The sequence below is a fragment of the Scardinius erythrophthalmus genome, assembly GCF_964197995.2.
Source record: "Scardinius erythrophthalmus genome assembly, chromosome: 9".
Classification (NCBI taxonomy): Eukaryota; Metazoa; Chordata; class Actinopteri; order Cypriniformes; family Leuciscidae; genus Scardinius; species Scardinius erythrophthalmus.
The window spans coordinates 10,760,362-10,772,671 of record NC_138229.1 but is presented as its reverse complement, the minus strand read 5'-3'; the positions used below and the strand labels follow the sequence as shown (position 1 = coordinate 10,772,671).

At 36.3% G+C, this 12,310-nt stretch overlaps 2 protein-coding genes across 5 annotated transcripts; one reads left to right on the top strand and one right to left on the bottom strand.

The window, feature by feature from the left end:
- Positions 1 to 763: 763 nt before the first annotated feature.
- Positions 764 to 2,329, top strand: crha (corticotropin releasing hormone a; the record flags this gene model as incomplete). Its single annotated transcript, XM_081374309.1, has 2 exons — positions 764 to 797; positions 1,866 to 2,329. Exon 2 carries the CDS (start codon positions 1,910 to 1,912, stop codon positions 2,327 to 2,329), a length of 420 nt encoding a protein of 139 aa, XP_081230435.1. The 5' UTR covers positions 764 to 797; positions 1,866 to 1,909.
- A 203-nt stretch (positions 2,330 to 2,532) lies between these two features.
- On the bottom strand, positions 2,533 to 9,952 carry trim55a (tripartite motif containing 55a). Of its 4 annotated transcripts, none has more exons than XM_081374286.1 (11): positions 9,256 to 9,741; positions 8,357 to 8,529; positions 7,330 to 7,507; positions 7,129 to 7,224; positions 6,860 to 7,005; positions 6,136 to 6,223; positions 5,990 to 6,012; positions 5,763 to 5,887; positions 5,447 to 5,676; positions 4,418 to 4,474; positions 2,535 to 2,837 (listed from the first exon to the last, which is right to left on the bottom strand). In XM_081374286.1, exons 1-10 carry the CDS (start codon positions 9,583 to 9,585, stop codon positions 4,466 to 4,468), a joined length of 1,398 nt encoding a protein of 465 aa, XP_081230412.1. In that variant the 5' UTR covers positions 9,586 to 9,741; the 3' UTR covers positions 2,535 to 2,837; positions 4,418 to 4,465. The 4 variants fall into 4 exon arrangements, with proteins under 4 accessions (XP_081230413.1, XP_081230411.1, XP_081230412.1 ...); XM_081374288.1 differs by having other exon boundaries at positions 7,330 to 7,510; positions 9,256 to 9,717; XM_081374287.1 differs by lacking the exon at positions 4,418 to 4,474 and having other exon boundaries at positions 2,533 to 2,837; positions 9,256 to 9,952.
- Between the last annotated feature and the right edge of the window lie 2,358 nt (positions 9,953 to 12,310).

Sequence of the window (12,310 nt, the reverse complement as noted above, 5' to 3'; positions counted from 1 at the left end):
TCCCCCATCCAACCCCTATATATTTTTTTACACAATTTCAGGGCATATTGTCACTGTATGACTTAAATTGTCACAATGGGAGCTTAAACTGCCTAATATAGGCTTTTCTGCTAAATTTGCTTTAAAACAAACAACAACAACAACACAATTAATTATGAACTTTATGAAGTAGGCTATGGTACTTTTTCGTCAGTCTCCCTTTAGGCTATAGCCTATAATTGCCAGTGTTTATACAATTACTTTTAATTAATTTTGTTTAACTGTACATGTGGAGCAGCTGTTTGTGTTTTACTGACTTTATCAGAACACTTTTTTTCTAACAAATGAACCACTTTGAGATAGGCTAATTCATCTGTCAGTAACTTTATAGAATAGAATTTATTACTATATCTAAATAAAGGGCAACTATTTCATTTCTTGCAGTTATTAAACACTAAACTAATCTAATTCAAAAACACTTGTCAAATTTCTGAGAATGACGTAAGCGTAAACTACCCCCCCCCCCCTCTCCTCGGCGTCATCAGCAGAGTCTCTCAATTACCTGCGGTTGAATCTGATTGATTCATTAACACGAATTAAGAAAGCCCCGGTAAATTCCTCTTCAGTCAATCTACAGTGTAGTAAACACAGGACAGAATCCAAGAGCATTTTAATTTTTTACTTACTTGAACCGCAGCCAATTATTCCGTTACTCATTCTGCCATCTCCGAAATAATCTCGCGTCATATAAATAAACTGCAGCGATGCTCGCGCTACACCGACAGCAGACTCTCTCAAACTTCAGGAGAACACCTGAGGTAAGCATGAACTCAACACACGCCTACAAAAGACATACATGATAACTCTAATAAGTGTAGGCTATGTATGTGCTATAGGCTATTTGTTTAATAAACTAAAATTATTGTTTTTAAATAAAAAAATCGAAATCAAAGTTTCTTATAGCCACATTGGGGTCCAAAAGTCTTACAAAATTAAAAATCTGTTTTTTTTTTTTTTTTTTAAAGCTAAAAATAAAACAAAGAGGGCTATAGAGGGGGGAAACGTTATGACTTAAAACTATAGGCTACTCTGTGATAAATAATAGCCTACAACATTAAACATTAAAAAGCATTTTTACAGTCAAAGTCAGATGTTCTTTCACTGAAGCTGAAAATATGCTCTTTGGAATATTCTCAATTTATTATGCTGGAGAACATATCAGTTTTTTGCATGTTTTGCATCTTAAGTGATGCTGTCATTAAAGAAAAACACAAAATAAATAAATATATTCTCAAACTTAACTTCTTGTAATAAAAGCTTTGTATGAAATAGAAAAATGTGCATCTATAGCAATAGCCTACTTTAGGAACATGTAGGCTACATGGGCAGGCCTTTGTAAAGTCTTAGTTTTTTTATTTACATTAGGAATGTATGTGTGTGTGTGTGTGTGTGTGTGTGTGTGTGTGTGTGTGTGTGTGTGTGTGTGTGTGTGTGTGTGTGTGTGTGTGTGTGTGTGTGTGTGTGTGTGTGTGTGTGTGTGTGTGTGTGTGTGTGTGTGTGTATGAAGAGTTAAGATGCAAAAGCCTCTAAGTGCCATCTGAAATTTTCTTCTAGAATGACCATTTTTATCAAGCTGGTATATTTAAGTTCAGTAATTGCACTTAAATTACAATTAATAGGTAATATGCATTGCCATTTAAGTGAAATTAACTTAAATATACGAGCTTGATAAAAATTATCATGATAAGAAAATGTCAGATGGCACTTAGAGGCACACACATCTGAACTCTTCATTCATATATTATATATAGCCTATATGTAGCCTAAGTACCATCTATCTATCTATCTATCTCTAAAATCCTGGACGTTTGTATCGCCTATTGTAGCCCACAGCCTGCTGTATTATTCAGATTCCTGGGAATTCCCCTCAATGAAGCTGCACGTAGTACTACTCGCTGCGGTGTCTCTCTGGGTCTTCGTCTCGCTGTCTGAGTCCGCTCCCGGACACACTGATACGCAGCTGCCGGTTCTGATGCGTTTGGGAGAGGAGTACTTCACTAGACCGGATAACGCCGCTTACAGCCCGCGCGCGCCCGACCGGAGAACCCCGTCCCGCACCGAGGCTCTTCAGCTGCAGCTCACGCAGCGGCTGTTAGGAGGTAAGGTCGGTAGTGTCGGTAACGGGATCATGAACAGCTTCGTGGAACGCGAGCGCCGGTCTGAGGATCCACCAATCTCGCTGGATCTGACTTTTCACCTGTTGCGCGAGGTGCTGCAGATGGCGCGAGCCGAACAACTGGCCCAGCGCGCGAGCAACAACCGCAAAATCATGGACGATTTAGGAAAATAATAAATTAACTACACAAAAAATGTTTGTAATTCAATTTCTTAAGTAATATTACACATGATTATGGTTTACCCCTGTGAATACTTTGTGTTTGGTGTCTTTTTATCCCGTTTGGCCTTTTCCTATCTTTTAATGTAATATATTTTTTATCTTTTAATGTATTCCCCTAGAAACAGCATTATTAACATATACAAAAGAGAATGTTTATACACTTATTCATAATCCTTTATTTTGCATTTTAGTCAGCTACTTCAGTAAAGATTGTCATCATTTTAATATTTAACAGTTGTGGTTTTTACCTTTTCAAATTCCTGTCTAGCTATTCAATGTAGTCAATATTTATGATTGTCAAAGTAACAAAATATTAGCTATGAAGAACAACAGGTTTTTCTGGAAGGTCACTGGGATGTTGCAGGGTTACCAACTGATTTTATTTTGGCACATTTAACCAGGAAAAAGAGAAAACATGGCGTGGTTCATCCTCAGATGTCTGGCTGGGATCGGCAGTTACCTACATGTATGGGAAAGACAGAGAAAGAGAGATGGAGATGGATAGACAGATAAAGAGAGACAGACAGAACAAAAGTGGTTTGATAGTGATTTGTGGTCAGAAAAAATAATCTACAGTGGTCACATGAAATAATGTCGAAATGACTGGAAGGGTCATGAATGGGCAGGTCAGAGTTCGGCATTTAGGCGTTTTGCAGTTGTCACTCGTAACTCAGGAACAGGCTGTTTTCATCTTCAAGGCTCAGATGACTAGCAGCTCAGATTTTGAAGATACCAGCCTGTTTCTTATATGTTTTAATCACAGGAACATTCTAATGACGGACAGTCCCAAGTGGACAGTGTTTGTATTCTGTACACAAATGTGCTTTATAAACACAGAGTTGGAGCAGCTAGAGAAAAACTAATATTAAATAGTAAAGGGTCGTGAGCCCAACTAAAGCAAACACTGATGACCATAATGGTGACATGAAACGAAACATTCCATAAAACATTACCATCTAAACTTCTGTTAAATCTAAATAAGAACGTGTGTAGATGTATGACAGAAATAAAGTCCAACTGGTAATAATAAGTGCAGTAATGTGTAATGGCTCGAAGTCAGTAGGTCTTGTGCTTCTCTTTTTTCAGTTCTTGTTTCTCTTTCCTTCAATGATTCTTATTAACATCAGGTGTCACCTAGCCTGGTTAAAACCAGACCCTTCTCAGTTGAAACTGAGTGTAGGGTCTGGCGAAGCTATGTAGACAAATCATTTCCAAAGGGGCGTCACCAACTGACGTAGCTCAAATTCCTCTGGGCGCAATTGGATAGTCTTAAAACCAATCAGATCGATGAAGGAGATGACGTATGCTTCGAGTGTTGTTCTTTGCTCCGGTTTCAACGAAAACGGTAAGTTTTAAATCGCTCAAAACAGACGCGATAACTGATTCGAACGAGTGATGTTCCACGGCGGCATCCATCTTTGTAATGAAATCTCCTTCAGCGTCGCTGCGCTGTAGTCATCATGTAAATCCCTCCCCAAACGTTTCTGATTGGTGCCGCGATTTCGGCGGCACAGAAATGAGTTTAAATGGGCTATTCTCTATCCTGGAGAGAGAATTAAAATTCGCCGGAAGTAGTCTGGGTTTTCCCAAGCTAGGTGTCACCACTAATGGCCAATTATCACTTAATTAATCACTTAATTACACTTAATTAACTTCAACACTGCTTCAGTGTTAATTTTTAACATCCTGTAGTTGGACCTATATGTACACCGAGGAGTGTTAATTTAACACTGGGGATTTTGCCGTGTATGGTTTTCTTTAATTCTGTATTTCTGAGGGCAATTACTGTTACAGCCAAACCTCTTTCTGATTCTAAAAGTAACTGAATTTAGCAAAGGATATAAGAATGATATTGTGAAATAATAAGGCAATAAGACATATGCTGCATCTGAAAACTTAGGCAGCTGACTTGTCTAATGATATACAGCAAAATAGTTTAGGTTTGGTGATAACTAAGCAAATATTTGATTCTTATAATAGTAATTTCTTGCTAGAAATGACATCAGAAGTTGACAACGTTGGTTAAAAATGTACACTTACACACAAACTGACCACCAACCACAACTTTCAGACGCCATCTTTCGTTTTCTAGCTCAACTGTAACAAAATGGAAAGCACAGGATTGTCGGATATAAGGATACATCTATGCTGCCTTCAAAAATCAATCAGATGAAGGTATTTCAGGAGACAGGAAGTGAAGCAATAACATTATATTCGGACGTGCATTGATGCCTTCCTTCCTTGGAATACAGCCTTTTTTAATGTTCGGACACAGATATGAAATCAATGCATGTTCAAAATTATAATTTTACAATATAATTCACTGAATTTTACAGAAATGTTTCACTGAAACTTTATTTGACAAAAGTTAAATATTACTCATTTTAAATACCATACCATATTAAAAATGAAGAATATATGAGAAAAGTGTCCATATTTTGGTGTCTGGGGTCATGTGTTTGAATCATAAGGTATAATCTCAAAATGTAAGCTGATCCCAACACAGCAGCCACTGCTTTATGATCCATAATGTCCTCAGATTCCAATTGTGTCTTTCACAATGACTTAAAGGAGAACTCCGGTCAATTTTAACATTGAGCTCATTTCTTTGTAAATTTGGAGTGCTGTCAGTACAGAGAACAACGACAAAAATCGGTGTTGCCTACACAGTGTTATCCTCTTTTTAAAATTTGCACCCTGTTGACTTCAATGGGGCAAGTTTTAAACCTGCTTTTAGCCTCTTAACATCCTTGATGTGTCATTACAAGTGCCCAGCCAATGACACATCAAGGATGTTAAGAGGCTAAAAGCAGGTTTAAAACTTGCCCCATTGAAGTCAACAGGGTGCAAATTTTAAAAAGAGGATAACACAGTGTAGGCAACACCGATTTTTGTTGTTGTTCTCTGTACTGACAGCACTCCAAATTTACAAAAAAATGAGCTCAATGTTAAAATTGACTGGAGTTCTCCTTTAACCTTACAAACATTACTGATCAATCCTAAAAAATATTATTAAATAATCAAAGCATCACAAATATGGATGAGATTAAAAGAGGGAGAAACCCTTACCTGAGCTGGCGCATCTGTAGAAGGGTTGTGACTGGAGTCTGGAGTGGGCGTTAATAAGGGCGTGTTCTCTGCCGGGTTGATTTTCACTGATTGGTTGGGTTTTGATGACATTTGGGAGGAGTCTGTTGTCATTGGTGGGGGGTTCAGTACAGGTGTTTGCCTCTGCGGGGTCTCAGGACCAACAGTACCTGCTAATTCTTCATCATCATCCTCTTCATTGTCATCACCATCTAAGTAAGAGAAAAATATCTTATAAAGAGACAGATTCCAATAAAATCATACCTGACACCTTAGGTTAGGATTAGAGTTAGTTTACCCCTGATAAAGTCTATGCTGAGTATTGCTCTTCGTTCAGGCTGGAAGTTTGCAGTGAAATGATCCATATTCTCATATCCACGCTCTACCTTTTCTAAATGAGACACATTCCTGCCTTCTGCAATTCTGACATGAAAGAGACATAATGAATTAGATGGCATAAAACAGGAGTGTCTGACAGTTTAAACGTTTTTAGAATCAGTAAAATGGTGATTATTTGAATCTTACTTCTGTAGTAGAGGCTTCGTATTCTGTTAGAGAGACATTTAGATTAGAGACTCCATTGCTTAGGAAAAAATATGCTTTATTTTCTAATATGTACCAAATTATAAAAAAGAAAAGAAAAAAAGCATGTAATAAAGAACTTTGTAGACCTGCAGGAAGATGGCCATCTCAGATTCCTCCATTGTCTGAACTCCTGTCTCCACTAGTTTGGCTGCGTTATCCAAGTGCTCTCTGTACCTGCACAGGTGATTACTGTGATTAGCAGATTGTGTAAACATACACATGCATAAACATACTTAGTATGGGGAAAATAGAGGAATTAGAAGTTAAGCAGATAAACTTATGGATATTTGATGAGCATCTATTATTTATCTACCATTCAAAATGTTGGGGTTGTTTTTGAAATAAGTATTTTATGCTCACCAAGGCTGCATTTATTTGATCAAAAATACAGAAAAAGGTAAAATGGCAAAGTAGCCATTACTCCAGTCACAGTGTCACACGATCCTTTAGAAATCATTCTCTCATTTTCATGGAAACTGATTAAAAAAAATGTCAGGATGCTTTGATGACCAGAAAGTTCAAAAGAACTGCATTTATTTTAAATAGAAATCTTTTGTAACATAAAGGTCTTTTATGTTACTTTTGATCAAATTTTATGTATCCTTGCTGAATAAAAGTATTCTTTTTTTTTACTCACTCCATACTTTTGAATGGTATAGAATGAGATATATAGATATATAGATATATATATATATATCTGTTCTTCATAATCATTTGTCACCTATTACAGACAATTAGATTACCTATCATCACGAATGTGACCTTCTATATTACTCTTTATTTTTGTGTAGTGTGTATATGTGCATGTACTTGCGCTGTAGGCTACTGATGTAATCGAGTTTCTCCTGCTGTTCTGCAGTGATCTTCAGTGTGAGTTCTCCTCTGCGCTCTTCCAAAAGAGCGTACAGACGATCAAACCACTCACATACACGAGACTTCTGCCTACGCCCATTTTCCTACACACAAACACATATGCACTGGCATCATTACTAGGACCATAATGTAAGAAATCATAGTTTTCATAGTCACAACAAAAAAAGGATCAGTCATTGATAATTATAATAAACACAGACACTGACCTCCACAGATCTGCAGCTTTCCTCTAGCTGACTGATGATGCCCTGAATTCTGTCATTGTTGCCAACCAACAAAGCAACACCATCAGACAACTCTGTCTGCACACACAATCACAGAAATATAAACGCATAAATTATCATGAGATAAAGAATACAGAGGTGCAGAGCGATGATAATAAGAAAAATAGACTAAAAAAGCCTCACTTTCTGGGTCTCGTAGACAGATTTGAGTGGAGCAACCTCACAGGACTGATGACTCCCAAACACTTTACATAATGAACAAGTGGGAACAGAGCAGGTCACACAGTATATATTAATCTTCTCTTCTTGATGCTCCTCACACATCAACTCATCATTCTTCACATCTGGCTCAGGCTTACTGCTGCTGACAGAGAATCAGAGAGATTTTACTTCAATTGTCTATCTAAAAACCTATTTTTAAATGTATATAAATGACTATAGAACAATGTTTCCCATCACTGTTCCGGGAGGCACGCCAACACTAAACATTTTCACACTCTTCTTAATCAAACACACCTGAATCAACTCATCAGCTCGTTAGTAAAGACTCCAAGACCAGAAATATATTGGTCAGATAAGGGAGACATCCAAAATGTGTACTGTTGGTGTGCCTCCAGGAACAGGGTTGGGAAACACTGGTATAGAGTATAGAACAACAATCTTATGAAAATTAAAAAAACAAAGAGAAACAAATTTCCAAGCAATGAAATACTCCCCTCCCTATAAAAGTAACACAATCACTGCTGTGATGATATAGTTTTTGTTTAGTTTCATTTATATTAGTTTGCATCCCCTACTGAGTACAACTAAATGTGAAGTGCTAGAGAAGTGCACTGACAGAGAAGTGAACTTTTCTTTTTGAAAAGAGAACTGCTGTTGCTCATGTTGATGTGTTTCCAAGTGTGTGTGTGTGTGTGTGTGTGTGTGTGTTGGGGGTTGGAGGGGACTGATAAACACAGAAAGTGTGTCTGAAATAGCTCCTGTCACATTGGCCTACTTATAAATATAGTCCAGCACACACACAATTGACCATGTGCTAGAATAGAATAGAATAGAATAGAATAGAATAGAATAGAATAGAATAGAATAGAATAGAATAGAATAGTATAGAATAGAATAGAATAGAGAGGAAAGTCTGAGTTGCAACAGGATTCCAAATGATTAGACAGCATAAATGATTAGAGAAGGTGAAATGAAGCTGCAAGTGTACCTGCTGGATTCCTGTTTGTACATATCTATGATGTTCTCCACCAGCAGGTTCCTCTGCAGGCCGTACACCCCGTGTCTATCCAGAACCACTTCATGCCTACAGGATGGGCAGCGGAACCGGCCGCCTGAGCCCAATGAAGAACCTCCTTGTGTGGGCAAGTAGGGGTTTGAGGCCTGAAACATACACACAAATATTTTTGTTATATTTTAGATTTTACTTATATTATTGAAATTCTTCCTTACAGGGGATTACATGTAAATTAAAAATACATCTAAATACGTTGACAGAAGAAATATTATGATGGTAATGATAAAAAAGCAAATAATAATAGCTGTAACAATAATAAAATCTTTTTTATTTTGTGATTCAATAATAATTTCAGTTGTGCACTTACTCAAAAGTATTTTGTCTAGCTTAGTACCTTAAGCTTGTTTCTTATTACACTCTTCTTTTAACTATAATTAAACAGAGAATTTGAGGATGTTACATTTGTTCCCAATCCTGATATTTGTATGACTCTTCAAAATGTTACCACTCTAATCAATTTTCTTGTCATAACCTTAATTCTTGAACAAAATTTCCCGCTCTCTTTTGTAGTTATTTAGAAATGTATGTATTACATCGACCCATTTTGCCCATAACTTATAGGCTAGTCTAGAAATCTAGCTTAAACTCAGCTGGTAGTTTTATAAAATGTTAGGGAGGATTATATTAGCTAGTCTTTCTAGCTGTTTCAAGCTAGCCATTCCAAGACAATCTATGACCAGTAACGTTAGGCCTACCAGCTGGACACACTCAAGCTGGTTTTTGAATTGTGTTATGAAATATCATGTTCCAAAACACTATAACGTTAGTTTTAAACATTGTTAACCAAGTTTAATTTTGCGTATTGGTGGTACCTGAAAGATGTCATTGGCACATTTGCGGCAGAGGTTGTGTTGGCACGGTAAGATTACCACCGGCTTGGTGAAGATCTCAAGGCATATGGGGCATATCAGCTGCCTCTCCAAACTCTCCATGGTCTCGCGCGTTCTAGGGCACCAATAATCCAAACCCACGCTCATCACGCGGAACGCACGCGCTTGGCGAACACACTCCGGTGTGTGTTGTTCTGTTTCTTTTTTATTTCCTTTCAAAAGAAATCCAGTTGTTAAACTGTCTCTCCGTGTGGCACTCGTAGGCCGCTCCGTCACCTTCCTCCACGCGCTTGTCTGGTCTGTTTTTAGCATGAGTACGTAAAGGTTGCCATGATTACGTGACCATATATGAAAACGGCACTGCGCGAGACCGGGCAGCTGTCTACCCCCACCACTGACCACAAGCTCGCAAACCTCCCTAATCACACTCGCATCCCTGGAAACCAGCCTGCGGCGTGAGAATACCACCACACCATGGTCATCCAGACTACTTTCATATTTTCTCTTAAAAGTTTAAATGTTAAGTAAAATTTTAACAAGAAAAACTCTTCAGTCTTTCTTTAGATTTTCTTGTTAAAATTGGAGTTATGTCTACTATGATGATGTGAAGAAGATCCACTGACATAAAGTACCCTGGCACTTCCATGTTCTTGTACCATGTTACATTGAAGTGGCATGTAAATACCATAGTAGGCTAGTCTGCATAAATATGATAATAATTGGAACACCATCATTTAAATCTATGGGGAGACTTGACTGACTTTCTGTTCTTATGGTCTCACAAACTCTTATGCTTAATTTTATTGTTTTTGTAGACAAATACGAATTTTGGCAGAATAGTGTTTCTTTGGCTCAGGATCAGTTCTGTCTGGATCGGATCTACTGAAGGATCCAGTGGGCATTCCCTGTGGACACAGTTACTGTATGATCTGTATCACAGGCTGCTGGGATCAGGATGATCAGAAGGGAGTCTACAGCTGCCCTCAGTGCAGACAGACCTTCACTACAAGACCCATAGCTGCCAACTCTCACGCATTCACCGTGAGACACATGCAATTGACACTTTTCACACGCTCTCACGCCACACATCCATTTTCTCACGCACAGAAAAATCGCGAAGCAAAGAGGACACGAAGACCGACAGAGCAGGTTACTTATGATATTAAAAAAAATCGCAGCTCTCAGATTCTGTCACTTTCATTACTAAATTCAGACAATAAATACCGTTTTGGCGCTTGTAAATGTGACGCGACAGATCCCTAGCAGCACGTGATCCGATCATCTCTAGCTGATAGTAAATAACATTAAAACACAAATGAACACTGTTGAAAGATACAGTACAACTTACCGAAATGTATATTCCTCATACATAATATCGACCAATCAATCAAACAAAGGGGTCAATAAAACAGCTGGAGAACAATTATGTCACATAACATTTACCTCAGGAAAGCCATTTAATGACCATGATAATATAGGCTATAGCACGTTAGTTGGCTAGAAAAAAAGAGCTATAGAGAGTATTTTGCTAAATATGTGTACTATATTGCATATTTATTATATAAATATATAAAATATAAAAAAAAGTATTATAAAAAAACGCATTATATTTAATTTGTGTTATTTTTTACCTTAAATAATACTGCCAGCTGATAGGGCTCTCTGTATGTTTACAGCATTAGGTGAGTTGTTTTTTTCTTGAGAAAAATGAATGCGTATCTTGTGTAGAATACCTAATATTTATCCAAATGAGTCAATATTAAATCAAATCACAATAATTGAATTGAAATAATAAAAAAGCGCAGCTTACCAGAAATTGAACCATGTAAACATTGTAACATGTTGTCACTAAACCTAATAAAATTCAGTTACTAAAATGTTTTGACAATCACAATACACTTATTGTGTATGGGGCGCCGTTTGTAAAGCGGCTCACGCTGAAAATAATAGCAACATTTTGTCACATTTAGCTTCAAACAATGTTTAAAAAACTGGTATGAATTTTTGACGGTCACTTTTTACCACATTTACAACAATATTTGTCAACTTAGAGATATTTTAAATAGTTAAATCTAAATATTAAATGTTACACCTAAATGTTAAATGTTAAATCTAAATGCTAAATCTAAATCTAAATGTTAAATCTAAATCTAAATGTTAAATATAAATATAAATCTAAATGTTAAATCTAAATATTAAATCTAAATCTAAATGTTAAATCTAAATGTTAAATGTTAAATCTAAATCTAAATGTTAAATCTAAATATTAAATCTAAATCTAAATGTTAAATCTAAATCTAAATGTTAAATCTAAATTCTAAATCTAAATCTAAATGTTGAATCTAAATCTAAATGTTAAATCTAAATGTTGAATCTAAATCTAAATGTTAAATCTAAATGTTGAATCTAAATCTAAATGTTAAATCTAAATCTAAATGTTAAATCTAAATTCTAAATCTAAATCTAAATGTTGAATCTAAATCTAAATGTTAAATCTAAATGTTAAATCTAAATCTAAATGTTGAATCTAAATCTAAATGTTAAATCTAAATCTAAATGTTGAATCTAAATGTTTGGGGTGAAATTAAATATTTAACTAATATGCAAATTCAAAATGCCGGTAACAGGAAGTGCCAAAATAAAAGCTCGAGGTGGTCAGTGTGTGTTTATAGCATGGTTTATAGTGTCAAATAACGAATAAAAACCATCTTATCCGAGGAAATGGACTCTTGGACATAGATTATCGTGATAATAACTACCTAAAATAATAAACACGTTTGGAGAAACTGTATTTGAAGAGTAGGCTAGTGTCACTTTTATGAAAAGTGCGGGAGTTATGACCTGTAGCCATAATAGCCAGCTATGGCCACTATGGGGCTCACTTTGACTGAATGTCATGTCATCGCTCTGTCATCACGAGACTCTACAGTTTCTCCAAACGTGTTTATTATTTTAGGAAGTTATTATCGTTATATTATAGTTATTATTATGAGATGGTTTTTATTCGTTATTTGACACTATAAACCATGCTATAAAC

What these genes read in the sequence shown, in the direction of transcription:
- trim55a (XM_081374285.1), bottom strand. Translation starts at nt 9,585, where the DNA reads ATGCTAAAAACAGACCAGACAAGCGCGTGGAGGAAGGTGACGGAGCGG. An exon ending in GTGCCAATGACATCTTTCAG is followed by an intron (nt 8,530 to 9,255) that starts GTACCACCAATA and finishes TGTATGTTTCAG; the next exon opens with GCCTCAAACCCCTACTTGCC. An exon ending in CTGTCTACGAGACCCAGAAA is followed by an intron (nt 7,225 to 7,329) that starts GTGAGGCTTTTT and finishes TTGTGTGTGCAG; the next exon opens with ACAGAGTTGTCTGATGGTGT.